Source organism: Peromyscus maniculatus, chromosome 10, assembly GCF_049852395.1.
Source record: "Peromyscus maniculatus bairdii isolate BWxNUB_F1_BW_parent chromosome 10, HU_Pman_BW_mat_3.1, whole genome shotgun sequence".
Lineage (NCBI taxonomy): Eukaryota > Metazoa > Chordata > Mammalia > Rodentia > Cricetidae > Peromyscus > Peromyscus maniculatus.
In genome coordinates this window covers 96,539,142-96,562,818 of record NC_134861.1, presented here as the reverse complement: position 1 = coordinate 96,562,818, position 23,677 = coordinate 96,539,142, and the positions used below count along the sequence as shown (strand labels likewise).

Below are 23,677 nucleotides of genomic sequence, written 5' to 3'. Positions count from 1 at the left end.
GCAGGCTCACAGGCTCACAGCAGGCTCACAGCAGGCTCACAGCTGGCTCACAGTAGGCTCACAGCTGGCTCACAGCAGGCTCACAGCTGGCTCACAGCTGGCTCACAGCAGGCTCACAGGCTCACAGTAGGCTCACAGGCTCACAGCAGGCTCACAGCAGGCTCACAGCTGGCTCACAGCAGGCTCACAGCAGGCTCACAGCAGGCTCACAGGCTCACAGTAGGCTCACAGGCTCACAGCAGGCTCACAGCAGGCTCACAGCAGGCTCACAGGCTCACAGGCTCACAGCAGGCTCACAGCAGGCTCACAGGCTCACAGTAGGCTCACAGGCTCACAGCAGGCTCACAGCAGGCTCACAGCAGGCTCACAGGCTCACAGGCTCACAGCAGGCTCACTGCAGGCTCACTGCAGGCTCACAGCTGGCTCACAGGCTCACAGTAGACTCACAGCAGGCTCACAGCTGGCTCACAGCAGGCTCACAGCAGGCTCACTGCAGGCTCACAGCAGGCTCACAGCAGGCTCACAGCAGGCTCACTGCAGGCTCACTGCAGGCTCACAGCAGGCTCACAGCTGGCTCACAGCAGGCTCACAGCTGGCTCACTGTAGGCTCACAGCAGGCTCACAGCAGGCTCACAGCAGGCTCACAGCTGGCTCACTGTAGGCTCACAGCAGGCTCACTGTAGGTTCACAGCAGGCTCACTGTAGACTCACAGCAGGCTCACTGCAGGCTCACAACAGGCTCACTGTAGGTTCACAGCAGGCTCACAGCAGGCAGTCAATCCCCCCCAGCCCCTTCTCCTCCAGCCTGAAATTATTGTTCATGAGGAGGTTGTGTATTCTCCCCCATTTGTTTACTGATTCCATCATTTATTTAAACCAGAGTTATTTCTCCTATGCTTGGGGCTGTGTAACCTGACACTGTTCCTGAAGGCATGCAATATTGAGTTTTACATTGGATATGGTAGTTCCTCAAACCCTGTTTCTGGGCCCTTAGTCTTTCCATTAGAAGATTTAGATTCCGCTTGTCAGTGTCTATTATAAAAACTTCCTGTATGGCTTGATTGGAACTGATTTAAATCAGAGTCAGTCATGTTTACTAAATTGAGTCTTCCAGCCTAGGAACTGTGGCGGCTTCCCGTTTCTTTAGGTTTGCTTCTATTTGCTTCAATAACATACTTCAGTGTGTGGGTTCTGTAAGTTTCATTGGGCTTAGACCCGAGTGTCTCCCTTTCTTAGAAGCAATGGACTTTTCTGTTTCCATCATGCATTGCCAGTACATAGAAATAGAGTTGATCTTTGCATGTTTACCTTGTGTTTTATGACCTTGTAAACTTACTATTGTTAGGTGCTCCTTAGAAATGTTTTACATCAAAAATGTCTGCTAATAGGACATAAAGGGACCTCCCTGGGGACAAAGGGCATGTGCAGATCTCAAGCCTCATCTCAGAACCTTAGCCATTGAAGTGTGACATGTTCTCTCTCCTGTCCCACCCCACCTTTTGACTTCTATCAGCTTTAATATCAGGTGTGCCATTAAACCTCGGGTACCTCCACCATAGTGTCTCTACAGTTAAACTAGGTTCAGAGAAAGAGAGAGAGAGAGAGAGAGAGAGAGAGAGAGAGAGAGAGAGAGAGAGAGAGAGAGAGACAGAGAGAGAGAGACAGAGAGAGAGACAGAGAGAGAGACAGAGAGAGAGATATGAGGATACTACAAGGATCAGACTCCTGGCACTTCTTTCTTGTTAAATGCAAATGTCCATATTTCTGCCCACTGTTATCACACACCAGGCTGTCTGTACACAGGGTAAGGTGCCAGCAGGAAGAACACAGCAGCTCATGCAGAAGCTTGTTGCTTCCTCCTCAAGGCCAGGAGAACAGAGATAGCATGTCTTCTGATACATGTCCATCATGGTGAAAGACACCACAGACATGTCCTCCTGTAAACCCTGCAGAAGAGTAAGAACACCGAGTTCCTTGTCTACAGATCCAACCTGACTCTTTTCAGCCAGTGTTGTTCCTGTCTCCCTTTCCTTCCCTTCAGTACAATTTGCACAAATCTTTAGACTCTTTGGTTCAGTATGATTTGTTATTTGAACCAGGGGATTGCACATATCCAGTTACATTGATGTGGACAGTTCTGTTTCCTTCCAATTTGTTGTGCCTTTTTATTTCTCCCATTATTGCACCAGAGGGAACTTAACATTTCTTAAGTGTTTTTCTGTACCAGACTTTTTTCTTTTGGGCCACCAACCAGCTTCCAAATCATGACACAGAGACTTATCAGTGTTCAATGCTTGGCCTAGCTTAGGCATTCTGGCTAGCTCTTTTAACTTAACTTAACCTGTTTCTGTTTATCTATCTTTTGCCTCAGGGCTTTTTACTTTTCTTTCCTTCTGTATATCTTACTTTCACTGCTCCTCCTGTCTGTCTGTCTGTCTGACGGACAGCAGCTGCTTGGCTCCTGCCCCAAGCATGTTCCTCATTCTGTCCTTCTCTCGTTCCTCCTCCTCTTGAGCTGAGATTTCTCCTCCTATTTGTTTTTTTTCTGCCCAGCAGCCCTGCCTATCCTTCTCCTGCTTAGCTGTTGGCCAGGTAGCTCTTTATTAGAACAATCAGGTGCCTTGGGCAGGCAAGGTGAAACAGATGCAACCATCTTTACATAATTAATCACACAGCCTTACATCCTTAAACAAATGCAGCATGAACAGAAGTAACCCACCTTTACACAGTTAAAGTAATATTCCACAGCATAAACAAATGTAACACATCTTTGTCCACTTAAAATAATATTCCACGGGGGCTGGAGAGATGGCTCAGAGGTTAAGAGCACTGGCTGCTCTTCCAGAGGTCCTGAGTTCAATTCCCAGCAACCACATGGTGGCTCACAACCATCTATAATGAGATCTGGCAGACAGGCAGGCAATACACTGTATATATATTAAATAAATAAAGAACAAAATAATATTTCATAACATTTTTCCTTCTCCTCCTCAATGTTCCCCTCCTTTTCCAAGTACTAGGACTAGCTACAGCATGCCCCATCCCCTAGTAGTCTTCCATTTCAGGGGTTATGTTCAGATCCTAACTCCATTTTTAGTTATTGTTTGTCAGTAGCAGAAGGTAAGGGACCAGCTTCATTCTGTCACATTTGATATCCAGGGTTTTTGTTTATTTGATTGGTGGTTTCATTGGTTTTTTTTTTTCCTTGTGGGACTGAACACATGCTAAGCAAGTCCCCTACCACTAGCCTATACCTTTAGCCCTTATTTTTATTAAGATCAGGTCCTGCTATGTAGTACAGGCTGGTTTTGAACTTGCAGTGAAGCCAAGGCTATCCTCAAACTTGTAATCCTCCTGCCTCTGCTACTAGGTCCTGGGTTTATATGTTGCCACTGTGCCCTGCTGGTATTATCATCTCTCTGTACCTTTGCCTTTTGTGTTGAAGTCTATATCTTTTAATAATCTAGCTGTTTCCATGCATTTTATTTTTTTAATATTGTTAATCTAGTTATATCTCATTTCTGTTTGGTGTATTTGTGTCTTGTGACTAAAATGGTTTTTTTTTTTTATCTAATCTAGCAATGTTTGTCTAATTTTAAAGGCACTCCTTAAGATACTTGTAGACTCATTTTCAGTGGTCACAGACAGTAAGTCCCATGAACTCTTCCTCTGTTTCCCACGGGGGTCACATCATGTGTGGCTTCAGGACTAGGGGTGTACAATGATCACTTACATTTCACCTGTCTTTTGCACTAGCTAATGTGTATGTATGTGCCATCATGTGCGGAATCATGTGACCCCTGCTGCAGTGAGGCACAGTACAGTTCCGTTAGTGAGCTGAATCTCTCTGTTCCCTGTTGAAAGCCACAGCCCCTCCTCTCTCACCTTTCCCTTTCTTTCAGAACCCGCACCTCTGCAGTCTTGTCATTTGAGACTGTTACAGACAGTGGTGCTCCTGGGTAATATGTCTCAGGACTTCTGATAGATACTGAGACTATAGATGGCATCACTTCCAAACAGACAGTTTTGCATGCAGATACTTGGAAGGAGAGAACTGACTCTATCAAGTTGTCCTCTGATCTCTACATGTGTGCCATAACACATGTGTGCCCACTTCTATACCACATACACCATCATCATCCATGAAATTTAACTTGTAACTTGAGCCCAGTAATACATTAATAGTATTTAATGAGACAGAATAATTATATGAACATACTATAATAAAAGTGCATGAATGCGGTCTCTTCCCTTCTCTCAGAATGTCTTTCTATACCATACGCTTCTTGTGATGACAATACTACAGTATGTAGGCAGTGAGATGAAGGATGGTTAAATCTGGATGTAGCATTAGGATACTGCATATGGTTACCTGGGACACACGCACTGCGATGCCACAGCAGCTACTACTAAGTGCTAATGGGTGGATATGTCTACAGATTGGATACACTAAACAAGCAAATGATTTGCATCCTGAACAGGATGGACAGGACTGGACAAGAGCTTATTCTGCTCCTTAGAATGTCCAGTTTCTGTTCAAGACCTTTGAGTTATTTGTGTCTGGTAAGTTTGTCTTAATATTTTTAGAACAGGGTTGACTGGTTTAAAGATGATTATCTTGCAAAGTGTCTACAAACCATGACTCACCCAAATTGTACCCACCAAATACTTTTGAGACTTTTATTGGAACGCAGCTGTACTCCTTCATGTATTCTCATTTGGGGCCTTTTTTTTTTTTTACTACAAAGGCAGAGGTGAGTAGCTGTGATAGAGTACAAATGACACTCAAAGCCAAAGTCATGTACTTGTTGACCCTTTGCAGAAATGGTTTGATTGCACTACTTGTTTTGTATTTGTTCTTATTTCGTTTCTGTTTCTTATGCTGGGGCTTCACAATGCACCTGCCTGAGTCTCCCAAGTGCTAGGATCATAGGTGTGTGCCACCACGCCTGGCTCTGAAGTGGGGTTGTGAACTTAAAAGAGTTGCTTTAGGGAGCTGGGGAGCTGGGTTGGTAAAATGCTTGTTGTACACGTGTGAGGGCCTGAGCTCCCCTCCTGGAGACTCTAGTCCACATTTGTTCTGTCCTAGAAGGAAGTGCAGCATGTGGAAGTGTACAATCTAATGTAGTCAAGAGTGTGGCCCACCATCACCTTCCCACGTACTGTAGCTTAGAGGTTGGTTACACTTCGTACAGGCAAGGAGATAGATACAGATGTGACCTGTTAGGGATCACCATCATGTTGTGTCTGCCACAGATATGTTAGTAACTACAGCCCATGATTTTATATCACCCACTTTGTTTCCTGACAAAGCTGAGAGATGAGATTAACAGTAAAAGAACCCCATAGACCTGACTTTCTGGTTAAGGCATTTATAGTTTTCAAAAGCTGCCTACTATTGCAAGCTTCCATCCCAACACAAACATCTGCAGCATGGTTTACAGTTTTGTAAGCGCCCCTGAAGTTTAGTGCACTTCTGTGACCCTGGGGACAGTTCTGTTTATAGGTAGAGAAACCAAGGGTTAGGAAAACTTTCAAAAAAGATCACAGCCAGTAAGTGGTAGCAGAAGGTTTAACTTAAAACCCTTTTGTCTCTTTCAGGTGGGCAGAATTGTAGCATATACCTATTAATGATATGAATATTCATCAAATATGCTTATTAGTGAAGTAAGGGTGATTTTGTATGTAAGTAGTAAATTCTCTATAGAAATGCAGATACAATGAGGTCTGCACACTTAGTTCAGATGTTCATGTTTCTGGTTGTATATCTTTAACTCTTGGAATATTCCTGTAAGTGATGCACTCACCCATTTCCCAAAAGAGATAACTAAAGCTTAAGCAGGGTCTCAGTGGTGGAATCAGTATAACGTAGAATCTATGAAGAACCTAATTCTATAAAAATAACCTTTGATTTTTGCTTTGAGTCCTCAAAGTTTCTAAGCATAAACTGTTTAGTTCACAGCTTCTGGTTTTGAAGCCAGTACATTCCATTTTTATGTCCTTTGTTTTTGTATTGAATTTTAAAGCTGTTCTTTCGATGATGTAGTTAGATGAAGTGAGTCATGTGGCATTTAGTGTAAAGCTGCAGGGTTTTCAGTATGATCAATGTGGTTACATGTATTGTATTGATGAATTATAATCATAACACCTTTTAGTTTATCTTTGCGTGTTTTTTTTTAATATTTCAGCAAACTATATAATGGCAATTGAAGGAATTTTGAAAGATGTCTAACGTTTAGTGGCTGCATCTGTCTTCTATCTTCTCACCCTTAAAAGAAGAGTAAATGGGATGTTTCAGAAGGAAGCTCCATAAAAAGAGTGTTGCAAATGGCTTCAGAGTCTACCAATGGGAAACAAGTTAGGAGTCACGTGACCAAGGGGCGTCGGCAGCCCCCGCAGCAGCCAGCGAGGAGCAGGTCTTCTGTCAGCGAGTGTGATGGCGAAGACTCCTTCATCTTTGAAGCCAACGAAGCATGGAAAGACTTCCACAGTTCTCTCCTCCGGTTCTATGAGAATGGGGAGCTCTGCGATGTCACACTGAAGGTGAGACCAACTTTTCTTTCCCCAACTTCTTCTGTGTGGTACAGAAAACGGGAGTTTCTGTACTCACATAAAAATGTTAGGTGTCATCCTTATTTGTTATGTTAGGAGTGACTTTAATCTCAGTTCTCTGTGAATCAGTGTCTCCAGTGCAGCCCAAGTCAGCCTTGAAATCATGCTTTTTCTGCCTCAAATTTCCTGCGTGTCGGATTACAGGCCTGTGCTGCTGCACTCTGCCTGGAAATGGGCACGTTGTTGTACTAATTTATTGTTATTTTTTAATTGAAACTTTTTTCATATAATATATTCTGATCACACTTTCCCTCACTTCTACCAGATCTTCCCCACTCCCCACCCACCTAACTCCACACCCTTTCTCTTTCTCTCTCTCTTTAGAAAATGAATTGGGCAAAAAACCCAAGGAGGGAGGCACCACAAACACACACAAATGCCACAAAATCAGAAACCATAACACACAAGCAAAGACTAGGAAGACAAAAACACCCAAACAAAGCAACCTGAGACAAAGAGTCTACAACAACACCACTGAGATTGTTGTGTAGGCCATTGATTGCTGGGCATGGGACCTGCCCTTAAGTGTGGTTAATATGCCCAGTGAGACTCCTTGGGAGAAAACCAGTTTTTCCTTTGTAAATGGTTATCAAGTAAAGATAGCTTCTCCACCTCTTTGTATCTTTTCAGGAGCAATTTGTAATCCCCAACAAGGCAAAATTTCTTTACTTATTCAAACATTCTTTCTAAAGTATCTGCATTTGAGTCAGCTAGTAAAATATCATCTATATAATGATAAATTATAGATTTAGGAAATTTTTTACATATTACTTTCAATGGCTGTTGTACAAAATATTGGCACAGGGTTGGGCTATTCAACATTCCCTGTGGGAGGAGCCTCCATTGATATCTCTTAACCGGTTGAGAATTATTATAAGTAGGTACCGTGAAGGCAAATCTTTCTCTGTCTTTTTCTTGTAAGGGTATTGAAAAGAAAAAGTCTTTTAAATCAATAACTATAAGAGGCTATCCTTTAGGTAACAGAGTAGGCAAAGGAATTGCGGATTGTAGAGAGCCCGATTACTTTGTTAATTGCTCTAAGGTCTGTTACCATTCTCCATTTACCAGATTTCTTTTTAATAACAAGTACAGGAGAATTCCAAGGGCTGGTTGATTCTTCAATATGCTGAGCATTTAACTGTTCTTCTACCAGCTCTTCTACACCCTGGAGTTTCTCTATTGTTAAAGGCCATTGCTGGACCCATACAGGCTTGTCTGTTAACTATTTTAAAGGTAGAGCTGTTGGTGTCTTTGGAAGATCATCAGTTGTTGTGTCTTGTTCTTGTACAACCTGGATGGCTGGTGACCACTCATTAGAATAATATCTTCTAATATTTCTCTCAGAAACGTGCTAGTTTATGATTTGTTTCTGAGGTTGGAGGGATGTTAATCTGAGTATTCCATTGTTGTAACAGGTCTCGACCCTATAGGTTCATAGCTATGTTAGCCACCTATACATTCGAGCCATCTTGCACTGTTTCACTTAAAATAATGTTCCAATTCCTAACGTTTACCTCCTGAAGAGGCCAAGTTTGATGCCAATATTCTGGTGCAATTATGGTCACATCAGCACCTGTGTCTAACAGACCAGACAACAAAACACCATTTATTTTTATTGTTAATTTTGGTCATTGTTCATTTATAGAAGTTTGCCAAAAAATTTGCTTTATGGTTTCTCCTGAATTTTCTTTTCTCTTTGTCTCAGCTGTTTCATCACCCCGAGCAGCCTGGTTTATTCCAATAGGCGTTTGGTTATTTAATTGCTCTGAGTAGGGGTTTCCTCTGTGACTGCAGAAAAGGTCTGAACTGTATTTGCTGTGGGGGCCTGCCTGAGGCCCCTCTGGGAGTTTCCAGAAGACTGAGGCAAAGTATTACCTTGCCTGTTCCTTGTTGATCTACATTCATGGGTCCAGTGTTTTCCCTTACCACACCTTCTGCCTACTCCAGAAGGAAGGGGCATTCTGTTGCCATTGTTCCTTGAAGAAACATTGTTTCTAGGAATGACCTGTTTTCAGTCCCTTTTCAAATGTCCTTGCTTTCCACATCCAAAACATCTGACATTCCTCAAACCTCTTGAAATTGCTTCTCTTATCCACATATCATCATGGTCATGAGCCTCAACATTAAAGTGTCTCTAATCCAGTCTTCCAAGCATGCAGATCTTGCCTTTAATAGCCTGATTATTCTCTTGCATGCTTCATTTGTGTTCTCAAAAGCCAAAGATTTGATTATTGTAGCATGAATCTTAAATGTTCTTATTAATAAAATCAAACCTGAGGTCAGTTATTGGGGTAAATTGGAAGATCAGAGAACCAGAACAAGCCATAGCTACCTCACCTGGCCAACTTCTCAGCTGGTCTTGTTTCCTCAGACTGGAAGCTTCTGTATCCTCATCCCAATGGCTCTCAGCTGAACTGTGCTGCTAGAAAGCCTGAAGCTTAACCAGCCAAATGCTTCTAGTTTGTGGTCCTCATGCCTTATATATCTTTCTGCCTTCTACCATCACTCCCTGGGATTAAAGGCTCGCTTTCTGGGATTAAAGGCGTGAGTCACCATGCTTGGCTGTATCCTTGAACAGATGGATTTCTGCCTCTGGAATACTAGGATTAAAGGCTTGTGCTACCTCTGCCTATCCTAAATAGTTAGTGGCTTTTCTGTTCTCTGACCCCAGATAAGTTTATTAGGGTACACAATATTTTGGGGAACACAATACCACCACATTTCCTCTCTTTTTGTCTAAAATTTAAAAAAGCTTATAACTAATACAAGAAAAACTATCCAATAAGTATATACAATATATACAGTCAAGAATTACATTAACAATGTCTAGTCCATTAACATTTGACAAATTCAGATAAAAATTCCATTTTATCTATATGAACAGATTATTATCTGGCTAGCTTCTGAATTTGGGACCATTCTCTTTACTGCTGAAGTCAGTCTTTGTAAGAAATCCATGAAGGATTCTTTTGGGTCCTGCATAACCTTTGTAAATGACTCTGTTTCCGTTCCTGCTTCCTCAGTTCTGTCCCATGCATTCAAGGCTGCCGTTTAACATAGAATTAAGGGTTTGGTTATCATATAAACATTGTCTTTGTATTGCAGCATATTGACCTTCTCCAAAAGCTCCTGGGAGATTTCCACACCCCTAGCCCTCCACTGACTTTCTATGTTTTTAGCTTCCTCTTTGAACCACATTTGCCACTGTACCTGTGCCCCTGAGTTCCAGAACAGCATTTACCAGCTCTCGCCAGTCCTGTGGTATAATCTTATTATAAGTTGACCAGGAATTTAACATTTGCTTTACATATGGGGAATGCATGCCATAAGATACTATTGCCTCCTTAAACCCTCTTAAATTTAACATTTCAATTGGAGTCCAATTATTTTGTGCATTCACTTGACCGGGTAGCTGCTGTATGGTTACCAGATAAATTAAGGTTGATTGTGTGAAAACAGGCTTTCTTTCTGTAACCTTATGATCCAATCCTGAAATAATTTCACTGTTAAATTCTTCTGTCTGAATCTGAATTTCTCTTTAATTCATTTTAACAGGTTCTAAAGCTTTTATCCTGGCACTTAAATTGTCTATCTTTTTAAACAGTAAAATAAGGATAAGGAAAGTAATGTGCATAATTGGTGTAATGTGCATCCCATCAACAATCTTCTCACATAGTTGTTCCATTTTCAGACCGCCTAAAATTTTATCAAACAAAGTCCAGTTTTCTTCTAATGTACACATAATACCCATTTTTTGTGTGTGGAAAAATAATTTTTCTCTTTTAAGTAGTTTTTCCCTTTAAAATATCTGATATCTTAATTGACTTACCAAGTCTTTGTAGAACAGTAGAAATTCGAGGGAATTTCAAAACAGTTGCCTAGCATCTGTTGGGAATCCAGAGGGAGAGAGGAAGGGGGAGGGGGAAGGAGGGGGGAGGGAGAGGGAGAAGGAGAGGCAGAGGCAGAGGCGCGCAGCCATGTGTTCTGGCTAAAAGCTAAAATACAGCCACGAGCTCCTGCTTGAGCTGAGTCGAGCCTGGGCTCTGACCTCCTTAAGCTCCGACGACATGAGTTGGCGTTTCAGCCACAAGCTGCTCTAGCTGAAGCTGCTGCAAGCACAGCCGAGTGCAGCCGGACCGGTAGCTCCGGCAGGCCTGAGTTGTTCGTAGCACCGGCTTTTTTATTTTTTATTTTAAGCCTGGGCTGCTTGAGTTGGCAGTCTGGCTGCAAGTAGCTCCAGCTGTGGGTAACTGATTGTAGCTATGGTTGGTCAGGCCTAGGGCCTAGGCCAAGCTGGGCCAGAGCCGGAGCCAGGCCACTGAGGCAGGGAGCTGGCAGGCTGCTAAGACGGTTTTTAATGAATTCTTGCCATGTTGGGCACCAAATGTAGATGTAATGGTCTTATTAAATAAGAAACACAGAGCCAAATGCAGAGTTAAAAGCCCAAGAGGTCAGAGCAGTAGCTCAGAGCTGATACTAAAACCCTTCTTACCCTTCGCTGCCACTGTCATCCTTCCCTGAGAAAGAGACCTACTTCTTGTGTGTCTGTCTTTTTATAATCTGTCTGTTCTGCTTTCTTATTGGTTGTAAACCCAACCACATGAATGCCTTGTCACTGCCTGTCTGTACAGACCTCCAGGTCTCTATGGTTGGTATTGAGATTAAAGGCATGTGTCTCCAAGCTGGCTATGTCCTTGAATACACAGAGATCTGCCTGTCATGTGATCAGGATTAAGGGGCATGTGCTACCACTGCTGGGCTGCTGCTATGGCTTGCTATTAGCTCTGACCCCCCAGGCAACTTTATTTATTAACATACAAATAAAATCACATTTCAGCACAAATGAAATATCATAATGCAGTATTTGTCTTTTGGGGTCTGAGTTACCTCAGGATGTTTTTTTTCCCCTAGCTCTTTCCATTTACCTGCAAATTTCATAATTTCGCTTTTTAACAGCTTTGCAATATTCCATTGTGCAGGTGTACAACATTGACATTTTTCATTCATCAATTATTGGATATCTCGGTTGTTTCCAGTTTCTAACTATTGTGGATAGGCAACAGTGAACATGGTTGAGCAGGTATCTCTGTGGTAGGATGTAGAGTTCTTTGGGTATACGCCCAAGAATTACAGAGCTGGATCCGAGGTACATATGCTTCCAGGTTCCTGAGGAACCCCCATGCTGATTTCCATAGTGGCTGTGCAAGTTTGCGCTCCCACCAGCAGTGGATGAGTGTCCCCCCCTCCCCCTACATCCTTGCCAGCATAAACTATCAGTTGTTTTATTGATCTTGGCCATTCTGACTGGTGTATGATGAAATCTCAAAGTAGTTTTGGTTTGCATTCCCCTGATGACTAAGGGTGTTGAATATTGAAGTGCTTCTCAGACGTTTGTGTTTCACCTTTGGGAACTCCCTGCTTAGTTCTGAACCCTATTTTTAAATTGGGGTATTTGTTTTCTTGATGTCCAGTTTTTTAGTTCTTTATAAATTTTAGATACTAAATCTTTGTCATATGTGTAATTGGCGAAGATCTTTTCCCATTCTATGGCCAGCCTCTGATGAGGTCCCATTTATTAATTGTTGGTCTTTAGTATCTGTGCTAATAGTGTTCTGTTCAGAAAGTCTTTTCCTGTGCAAGTGACTTCAAAACTATTCCCATTTTTCTTTTCTGTCAGATTCAAGGTATCTGGTCTTATGGATCCCTTGATCCATTGGGAGTTTAGTTTTGTGCAGGGTAATGGTATGGATGTATTTACATTCTCCTACATGAAGCCATCCAGTTTCACCGGTACCATTTGTTGAATGTGTCTCTGTTTTCCAGTGTGTATTTCTGCTTCTTTGTCAGAAATCAGGTATCCATAGGTATGTACACTCATACCTGATTCTTTAATTCAATTCCATTTATCAGTGTGTCTGTTTTTACTCCAATACCACACTGTTTTTATGACTGTAGTTCTGTACTACGACTTGAGATTGGTAATGGTGGTACCTCCAGCAGCTCTTTTATTATTAGGGATTGTTTTAGCTATCCTGGGGGTTTTGAGGGGCTTGTGTGTGTGTGTGTGTGTGTGTGTGTGTGTGTGTGTATGTGTATGTGTGTATGCCTGTCCATATGGAACTAAAATTGTCCTTTTAATTTCTGTGAAGACAGCTCTAAATGACATGGCTCCATCAAATCCCCTCCCTTCAGAGCCCAGGGAACCCAGTGGAAGAGGAGGCAGGAAGAGTGAGGAAGAGGGGATGGAGGACACCAGGAGAACAAGGTCCTCTAAGTCAGCTGAGCGAAGCTCATGTGAACTCACAGAGACTGAAGCAGCAGGCACAGGGCCTGCGTGGGTCTGCACCAGGTCCCCTGTGTATGTAGTATAGCTTTCGGTTTAGTACTGAATATGAGTGCTCTGCATGTGTGAATGAGCGGGGTTTCTGATACCTGAGCCTTTTCTTGAGGCTCTTTTATTTTTCTGTTAACCTGTGTGGTGGTGTGAAGGAAAATGGCCCCCATGGGGAGTGGCACTATTAGGAGGTGTGGCCTTGTTGAATAGGTGTGGCCTTGTGGGAAAAAGTGTGTCACTGTGGGCGTGGGCTTTGAGGTCTCCTATGTTCAAGCTACGCCCAGTGACACAGTTCATTTTCTGTTGCCTGCGGATCAAGATGTAGAACTCTCAGCTTCTTCTCCAGCACCATGTCTGCCTGTGCACCATGTCCCACCATGGTGATAGTGGACTAAACCTCTGATACCATAAGCCACCCAAATTAAATATTTTCCTTATAACATACTGTGGATATGGTATCTCTTCACAGCAATGGAAACCCTAAGAAAGCCTGTCTTGTCCAACTTTGATATGATAGTTTCTGTTTTATCTTTTATTTTATTTTATGTTTTGTTGTTATCTCTTAGAAGCCTGCTCTTTTCTAATGAGAGTGGCCCCAGTTGAGAGGAGGTGTGGTGGAACTGGAAAGAGTAGAGAGAAGGAAACTGTATTTAGATTATATTGTATGAGAAAATAATCTATGTTTAATAAAAGGGGAAGAAAACCTCACTCAAATGGAAATTAATAAATTAATTTAAAAATAAAAAAATTTCTGTGAAGAATTGTGTTGGAATTTTGGTGGGGATTTTATTGAATCTGTAGATTGCTTTTGGTAGGATGGCCGTTTTACTATATTAATCCTACTACTGATCCAGGAGCATGGAGATCTTTCAATCTTCTGATATCTTCTTCAATGCCTTTTTCCAATGTCTTAAAGTATTTATTATACAGATCTTTGATTTTCTTGGTAAGAGTTACCCCAAGTTATTTTCTTTTTTGGCTATTGTGAAAGGTATTATTTCTCTGATTTCCTTTTGAGTCCATTTGTCATTTATAGGAAAATTATTGATTTTGTGTATTAATTTTGTGTCCTTTACTTTGCTGAAAGTGATTATCAGATGTAGAGGATTTCCTGTGTAGTTTTTAGGGTCCTTTATGTATAAGTTCATATCATCTGAAAATAAAGATACTTTGACTTCTTCCTTTCCTATCCCTTTTATCTCCTTCAGTTGTTGTATTTCTCTATTTGAGATTTGAAATACTATATTGAATAAATTTGGAGAGAGAGGACATCCTTGCCTCATTTGTGACTTTAGTGAAAATGTTTTGATTTTTCTCTCTATTTGGGTTGACTGTGGGCTTGCTGTAAATCATCTTTATTGTGTTGAGGTATGTCCCTTTTATCTTTAGTCTCTCCATGACTTTTATCATGAAGGGGCATTGGATTTTGTTAAAGGCCTTTTCTGCATGTTATGAAATGATTATGTGGTTTTGTCTTTCAACCTGTTTATGTGATGGGTTAAATTGATCAATTTACACGTGTTAAACCATGCTTGCATTTATGGGATGAAGCCTACTTGATCATAGTGGATGATCTTATGTGTTCTTGAATTCATTTGCAAGTATTTTATTGAGAATTTTTTTGTGTCTATGTTCATAAGGGAAATTCTTCTGTAATTCTCTTTCTTTGCTGGGTTTTTATGTGGTTTAGGTATCTGAGTAACTGTGGCCTCATAAAAAGAATTAGGCAATATTCCTTCTGTTTTAATTTTGTGGAATATTTTGAGGAATGCTGTCATTAATTCTTCTTTGAAAATCTGATAGGATTCTGCATTAAGCCCATCTACCCCTGGACTTTCTTTTTGGTTGGGAGGTTCAAAGACTGTTTCTGTTTCACTAGGGTTATGGGTCTTTGTTCGTTGTTTGTTTTTCCAGACAGGGTTTCTCTGTGAAATCCAGGCTGACCTTGAACTCACAGAGATCCACCTGCCTCCCAAGTGCTGGGATTAAAGGTTTGTGCCTCCACCACCTGGCTACAGGTCCTTTAAATTGCTTATCTGCTCTTGATTTAACTTTGGTAGGTGATATTTATCAATAAATTTATTCATTTCTTTTAGGTTTTTCCAGTTTAGTGGAGTACAGATTTTTAAAGTATGTCCTTTTGAGTCTCTGGATTTCCTTGATATCTGTTATTATCTTTCCCTTTTTGTCTTTGATTTTATTAGTATGAATCTTTTCTCTCCATCTAGGTAATTTGTCCAAGGGTTTATCAATCTTAGTGATTTATTCAAAGAACCAACTCTTATTTCATTAATCCTTTTACTTTTCTTTGTTTCTGTTTTATTGATTTTAGCCCTGGTTTTTATTATTTCTTGCCATCTATTCATTTTGAGTGTTATTTCTTATTTTTGTTTTAGAACTTTCAAGTGTGATATTGAGTTGCTAACATGAGATCTCTCCAATATTTTGATGTAGGCCCTTAGTGCTATGAACTTGCCTCTTAGAACAGCCTTCATTGTGTTTCATAAACTTGGGTATGTTGTGTAGCATGAATCTTCAAAGTTCTTATTAATAAAATCAAACCCGAGGCTAGTTATTGGGGTCCATGCTGGTAGATCAGAGAGACAGAACAAGCCACAGCTATCTCACCTCACCGGATCCTCAGCTGGTCTTGTCTCCTCAGACTGGAGGCCTCTGAGTCCTCATCCGGAATGGGTCTCATCTGAATTACTGCTCAAAAGCCTGAATGCTTAACCAGCCAAAATCTTAACCAGCCAAATGCCTCTAGTTTCTGGCCCTCACGACTTATATACCTTTCTGCTTTCTATTATGGGATTTCTTTCTTTCTTTCTGGGATTAAAGGCTGGCTTTCTGGGATTAAAGGCGTGTCACCATGCTTGGCTGTTTCCAATGTGGCCTTGAACTCACAAAGATCCAGAGGGATTTCTGTCTCTGGAATGCCAGGATTAAAGGTGTGTGCTATCACTGCCTACCTAGTGGCTTTTCTGTTCTCTGACCCCAGATAAGTTTATTAAGGTACACAATATTTTGGGGAACACAATACCACCACAATGTTGTGTTTCTATTTTCATTATAAAACTTTTTTTTATTTGTCTTGACCCATTTTTCACTCAGTAGTGATTTGTCCAGTGTCCACAAGTTTGTAATCTTTCTGTTGTTTTTGTTGTTGATATCCAGCTTTAATCTGTGGTGGTTTGATAGGATGCAGGGGGTTATTTCTATTTTCCTGTATCTGTTGAAACTGCTTTGTGTCTGAGTATCTAGTCAGTTTTGGAGAATGTTTCATGAGGTGCTGAGAAGAAGCTATATTCTTTTGTGTTTGGGTGAAATGTTCTGTACATATCTGTTAGGGTCATTTGGCTGATAATGTCTGTTAGCTCCAGTATTTCTGTGTTTAGTTTTTGTCTGGATGTCCTGTCTGTTGGTGAAAGGGGGGTGGTGAAGTCTCCCACTATCAGTGTATGGTGGTCAATATATAGTTTTAACTGCAGTAGTGTCTTTTTATGAACTTGGTAACTTTTCTTGTGTTTGGTGTATAAATGTTTAGAATTTTGATGTTACATTGGTGGATATTTCCTTTGATGAATATGCAGTGTCCTTTCCTATCTCTTCCATTTAGTTTTGGTTTGAAGTCTATTTTGTCAGATATTAAAATGGATACACCAGCTTGGTTACTGTGTCCACTTGCTTGGAATATCTTTTTCTATCCTTTTGTCCTGACGTAATGTCTATCCTTGATGTTAAGGTGTATTTCTTGGATGCTCCAGAAAGATGGATCCTGTTTTCTGATCCAATTTTTAGTCTCTCTCTTTTTGTTGGGGGAATTGAGATCATTAATATTGGGAGTTATCAATAAGCACTGTTTATTGATTTTTTTTTTTTTTTGTCGTGGTATAGGGTTTCCTCTTTTGATTTACTGGTCTGAGATTATTTTTCTTGCGTGTTGTTAATTTCTTCAGGTTGAAGTTTTCCTTCTAGTTCCTTTTGTAGATCCAAATTGGTAGATACTACTTAGATTTGGTTTTATTATACAATTTTTTTTGTTCCTCCATCTATTGTGATTGATAGTTTTGCTGGGTGTATAATAATCTGGGCTGGCATTCCTGTTCTCTCAGAGTTTGTAGAACATCTATTCAGGTCTTTCTGGTTTTCAGAGTCTCCATCAAAAAGTCAGGTGTTATTCTGATGGGCCTGCCTTTATATGTTACTTGGTCACAACTTTTAATATCCTATCTTCTTCTGTATGTTTAGTGTTTTGATTATTATGTTTCATGAGGAATTTCTTTTTTTGTTCTGTCTGGTGCTCTGTTTCTTGTACCTTAAAAAGGCATCTCCTCCTTAAGGTTGGGAGAATTTCTTCTATTATTTTGTTAAAAATATTTTTTTTTTTGTGCCTCTCATCTGGGTTTCCTCTTCCTCTAGTCCTATTATTTGTAGATTTTCAGTGTTCCAGACTTCCTGGATGTTTTGTACCTGGATATTTTTAGATTTAACATTTTCTTTGACTGAGGTATCTGTTTCTACTATTTTGTCTTCAACACCCAAGATTCTCTTTTTCATCTCTGTGTGCTGTTGGTGAGGCTTACAAACTCTGAGGCACGAGTCCACAGAGGTAGGGTGTGTGTGTGTGTGTGTGTGTGTGTGTGTGTGTGTGTGTGTGTGTGTGTGTGTAAGTTTATTAAGGGGTGCATTGGGGAAACAGACTCACTAATACGGAACAAAGAAGATAGTGCTGCTGCCGATTCTGCCCATCCGGCTGCCACTGCCCTTCAGTCCCAGGCGGGAAGGGGACCAACTGCAAGCTGCTTCATGCCTCTTGACTAGGTCTCAACCACCCAAGAGAGAGTGAGTGTGCCCCCTCCTCAGCTTTAACAACATCAAGAAACACATACTAAATGTCCAGACCAAGAGTAACTGGCAAATTACAGAGAATACTCCAATAGCTGTCCTATCCTGAAGGATCTAAATCTTGTACCTGATATGCTCTTAGCTAAGATATGAGAGTGTTGTAACTGTCATCATCTAGTCTTCAACCCCATCAAACACATGAGAAGGGAAATATTACCTAAGTAAGTAGGAAACACAAGCAAACAACTTCCAAAACATGCAGTGAAATGCCAGGGACAGCTGGCAGCCTGGACAGTTACCCAAGGTTTCTCTGCAACATTGGGTCATCCACTATTGGCTACAGGCCTAGAATATCTGACAGACTGTTTTCAAAAGCAGGAAAATTTGAAAGACTGTCCTACCCTGTCTTGGCAAGGCTCAGCAGTCACTTTTCCTTGTGTCCTATACATCTGGATTGGACAGTGTACTTACTGTCAGCAGTCAAAGCAAGGGATGTTCTATGCCCAGTAGGCCATTTTTGCCAAGGAGACAAACCCCATATAGAGTGTCTTTGATGCCCATCATCCTCTCAGGAGTAGATGGGTGCTGCCAGGAGCAATTGGGTCTCACGTCAACAGAATTCTAAGTTATTAAAACATTTAAATGTCATATTCTCTGGGTCTTTGAAGTGTTTGAATATTACCTATTCATCTGAAATATCTGTTTCTCTAGAAAACCTAACTAACATGGGTATAAATTTGACAAGCATGGGTGGCTACTAACCTGTAATTCTCAATAACCTGTAGCGCTTAAAGACTAAAGTATACCCTTAGCTTTGGTCTTTGGTCATTTATAGAAGTCTGCCAAAATATTCATTTTATGGTTCCTTCTGGAATTTTTTAATCATCTTCCAAAGCTATTCTATCATCAAGAGCAGTATGGTTTTTTACAATAAGCGCTGGATCCTCTAATTGTTCTGGGGAGGAGTTTCCTCCATAGTGACAGGGAATGACTGGACCATGTTCATCTTGGGGTCCTGTGAGAGGCCTCCCAAGGCATTTCCAGATGGTGAAGGGTTGCCTTGTTTGTCTCTTGTTGATCTGCATTCATTGGTCCAATGTCCTCTTTTACCACATTGTCTGCATAATCCAGAAGGTTGGAGCCTTCTGTTTGGGTCATTCCTAGAAGAAACATTGTTTCTAGGAACTCCCTGTGTCTTGTGGTGCGATATCAATTTACTAAGGAGTGCAGTGGGGAAACAGACTCACTAATACAGAACAAGGAAGACATCACCACTGCAGATCCTGGCGGTCCAGCTGCCGCAGTCCTGTCCTTCTGCCCCGGGCGGGAAGGGGACCAAGGCAAGCTGCTTCATGACATTTGACTCTGTCTCGACCACACAAGAGAGAGTGAGCGCTCCCCCTCCTCAATTTTAATCAGAGAGGGCCACACCCATTTTTCATTTCCAGTTTTATTTCATTCTGCTGCCTGGGGTGCCAGCCTCCAGCAGCAGAGGGCTCAAAGGGAGTCCACGGAGTTGGTGGATACTAGGTTTTTTTTTTTATCTGAGGGGGTTCGGGAAAAAGACACACACTCAGGTCCTTCAGACCTCTTCTTTATCCTTTGTTTTCATTCTCTATTCTTTATTTTCCTAGTGATTTCCCCCTCTCATTCTTGATGTTTTCCTTCTAGTTCCTTTTAACTCTCCCATTCTTGATGTTTTTCGTAGCCCATTTTAACTCTCTTTATTCTTTCCCTTAAAGCTTATGTACCCCACCACAATCTTTCAGGCAGTATAAAAATTACAGTGTGATTACATTCTGTTTTTCAAGTGGATGATTACAATGAATACAAGTAAAAAGACAGCATATTTTCCATATCTCTTACATGATTAAACATTTTACGTATTACAGGTGAAAAACAAATCATCCCAAGAACCCATGTATATTCATACCCAAGCTACTTGTTATAGATTAATTGTGTGGGCAAGCAAAATATTCTTTTCAGTAAGGTCTTTTACCTGCAGGCTGCATTTTGCAGTTACAAAGAAAGGGCCAATTACTTTATTATCTTGAAAGGTAATCTTATAAGGAATCCTAAAGGAATTACAAACCTAAATTTTTATATATGAAAAAGAATCAGTCAGCTCTACTTTAAATCTTTAGGGTGCATACCCACTCAGCAATAGTTTTTTGTTTTGTTTTGTTTTTTTTTTTTTTTGGTTTTTGGAGACAGGGTTTCTCTGCGTAGCTTTGTACCTTTCCTGGAGCTCACTTGGTAGCCCAGGCTGGCCTCGAACTCACAGAGATCCGCCTGGCTCTGCCTCCCGAGTGCTGGGATTAAAGGTGTGCGCCACCACCGCCTGGCTAAGCAATAGTTTTTTATCTCAAGAGATTGAGGACAGGAATGGGTACAAGGAATTAATCATCACCTTTGATCATCAGCCAATCCTAGCAACAAAGGTGCATCAGCTAATGATAATTGGGCTATTTTGTTCTTGTTCCCTGACCTTAAAGAGTTCCACATACAACTATGTGCCTTTCTAAAACTTCAGATTGTCTTCTTGGGTTTTTAGCCTCAAAGCTATTTGACGAAATATCTTAGTCTAAGTTATTTTCAAAGCTTTGTTTCAGCTACAATGCACTTTGAAACTTGTGAACACATCTCCCAACATTAAGATTAGAAGAACTTAAACAAGCTGAGCTACTGGGACTCAGCTATTTTTCTTAATCATTAACCTAAGCCACAGTCTATGCTGCTCCTCAAAAGAAACTCACGAGTTCTAGCTGTGTGACATTTCCTTGTTTTATTTTTTATCATCAAAACTCTATTTAAACTAACATTACTTTTATCAATTAGACAATACAGCTTAGGAAGAAATCATCTTCATAATAATCCACAGGCAAAAATGGCCAGTAGAACTGGATGTTTCCATGAGATAAACACACTATATTATAGGTAGTGGGGATCTCCCCACACCCATTCCCACCATGCCAGATACCAGAGAAAGATGGCAGCATCAAACATGTAAAGGCACAGCAGAAGCAAAGACATTCTGGAGTCTGTGGTCTCTGGGCCTTGACTATCTGAGATTCACCCACCAGGAAGTTGCCCGCTGGTGGCTGACGCCTGAAATTCAATTGCCACCAGCTGCTCCTCTGACATGACCACCAGCAATATCAGTTTGGATTTTCTTTAGTGACTTTATTTCTGCTTTCATGTCTTGAACTGGATCCTGAGCTCACCTTTTCCACTCTGCTAGCTAGCCAACTTGCCCTGTGGATTGCTGTCTCTGTCTCTGGGATTACAGGCAGGCTGCCAAACTCACATGGTCTCTTTATGTGAATGCTAGGGATCCAAACTCTGGTCCTCATGCTGCATCACAAGCATTGTATCTCGGAGCTATCTCCCTAGTCCCCAAGTTGTTGTTATTAATGTGAAGTTAATAAATTAACATTATTCAGATGTTTTTAATTTGTGAATTTGAAACTCTTGATTTCTATTTTCTACCTAAAAGTCAAAATTTTTTGGTTGTTTTCTTAGCTGTTTTGCTATATGTCTGAGATTTTTACCTCTATCTCATTGGTGTAGTCTGCCCAGTTAGGTTAAAAACTTTATAAGGAAAATTTTCCCTCCATTAATTCTTTGGGATGGATTTCCAAAATACATTGTATTTTGATCATATTCAGCCCCATGCCCCATGCTCCTCCCATATCTACTACCCCATTGCAGACTCTGCCAACTTTTGTGTCGTCTTGGGTATGTGCCAGCTAGAGCATCTGGCAGACTTTTCAGTGAAGCAGGAAATATGAAGGACTGTCCTGCCTTGTTTTCGCAAAGTTCATCAGTCATTTTCTTCTGTGCCCTGCAGAATATCTGTCAGACTCTTCTGTGAAACAGGAATTTTGAAGGACTATCCTGCCTTGCTTTGGCAAAGTTCAACAGTCTTTTTCCTGTGTGTCCTGCATGTTCAGGCTGCACAGCACATTGTCAGCCGTCAAAGGCAAGAGTAGTTTCTTTGCCCAGTGGCTAACTTTGCCACAGTGAAAGCAAACTCCATAAGGAGTTTCTTCAATGCCCATCATCTCTGAAGTAAACTGGTGCTGCCAGGAGCAGATGTGTCTCATTGGCATGAAAAACTTTAGGTTAACAAAACATTTTAAATGCCATATTCCGTAGGTCTTTGAAAAGTTTGAAGACCACCTATCTAAAAGACCACACATCCCTATATGATCTGGAATGCATACCTAACATATCTACAAATTTGATTATTATAAATGACTGACCACTAATCTGTGTTCCTGATTATCCTATGTAGTTTATAATAATAGCTTTCAAAAACTAGAACTTCACCCTACATTTCCAAATGAACTACATAGGCACAATACCTCAAACAAAACCAGCCAGTACATTGCCTTCAGGTCAGATCATTTCAGGAGGTAAACTTGTTTATGTACTATTATGTTTACTAGTGGGAATATTTTTAAATTCTGTATATTTACTTATATAAGGAAAATAAGTAAATACCTTCCTTACAAGGAAAGCTGTAAAGTTATATATGAGTGAGCATGTTTACAACCTTCATTGTTCAGGTGCTAGTGAGTGGACTGAGTACTCACATGCTAAGACAAACTCCTACCTCTAAGGGGGAGTGTCTTGAAGGCAGCTGTTTTGTTGGGGAAACTGCAGGAAAATTAAATGTCTTTGGTAACTGATAAGTATTTTTATGTACCAGAAAGGAAAATACAGAAATAAACTTTACAGAATATGATAAAATACATAACAACAGAGAAGAGTTGGTACAGTAAAAGGCCAGGGGTGTGTGTGTGTGTGTGTGTGTGTGTGTGTGTGTGTGTGTGTGTGTGTATATATATGTGTGTGTGTGTTTATATGTGTATATATATATATATGTGTGTGTGTATATGTATGTGTGTGTATGTGTATATATATATATGTGTGTGTGTGTGTGTGTATGTGTGTGTATGTATATATGTGTGTATATATGTGTGTGTATGTGTGTGTGTATATATATGTGTGTGTATGTGTATATATATATGTGTGTGTGTGTGTGTATGTGTGTGTATGTATATATGTGTGTATATATGTGTGTGTATGTGTGTGTATGTGTGTGTGTATATATATGTGTGTGTATGTGTATATATATATGTGTGTGTGTGTGTGTGTATGTGTGTGTATGTATATATGTGTGTATATATGTGTGTGTATGTGTGTGTATGTGTGTGTGTATATATATGTGTGTGTATGTGTATATATATATGTGTGTGTATATGTGTGTGTATGTGTGTGTATGTGTGTGTGTATATATATGTGTGTGTATGTGTATATATATATGTGTGTGTGTGTGTGTGTGTGTAGATATATGTGTGTGTGTGTATGTGTGTGTGTATGTAGTTATCCAAAGATCTTTAGACTTTAGGATGGATATTCTAAAAAAGTACATTGGGATTGGGAGGGCATGATCACATTTAAAAAAATTTTTTTTAAATCGAGAAATTGAAATTAAGGTGTAGAAGATCCAAGTTTTATTATAATCTACATGAAAATAATTTGCTGGCTATCTTAGTTACTCTTCTGTTGCTGTGAAGAGACATTGTGCCCAGGCAACTTATAAAAGAAAGGATTTATCAGGGACTAGCAGTATCAGAGGGTGAGTCCATGACCATCATGGCAGGGAGTGTGGTATCGGGCAGGTTGGCAGGCATAGTGATGGAGCAGTAGTTGACAGCTTACATGTTGAGACAACAACCAAGAGGCAGAAAGAAAGAGAACTAACTGGGAATGGCATGGACTTTTGAAATCTCAAAGCCCTTCTCCAAAAAGGCCACACCTCCTAATCCTTCCCAAACAGTTCCACCTACTCAGAACCAAACTCTCAAATATATT

The 23,677-nt window shown here is 40.6% G+C and overlaps 1 protein-coding gene across 11 annotated transcripts in view; it reads left to right on the top strand.

Moving 5' to 3' along the window:
- Klhl8 (kelch like family member 8) overlaps positions 1–23,677 on the top strand; it is a 63,270-nt gene that overhangs the window by 19,325 nt on the left and 20,268 nt on the right. For 10 of the 11 annotated variants that reach the window (XM_076546822.1, XM_076546816.1, XM_076546818.1 and 7 more), the window contains one exon: positions 6,189–6,543. In XM_076546822.1, the coding sequence (XP_076402937.1) occupies positions 6,328–6,543 (216 nt within the window). In that variant the 5' untranslated portion in view covers positions 6,189–6,327. Of the gene's footprint in view, positions 1–5,606; positions 5,668–6,188; positions 6,544–23,677 lie in introns of those variants that run through there. The other variant, XM_076546827.1, reaches the window with a different exon arrangement.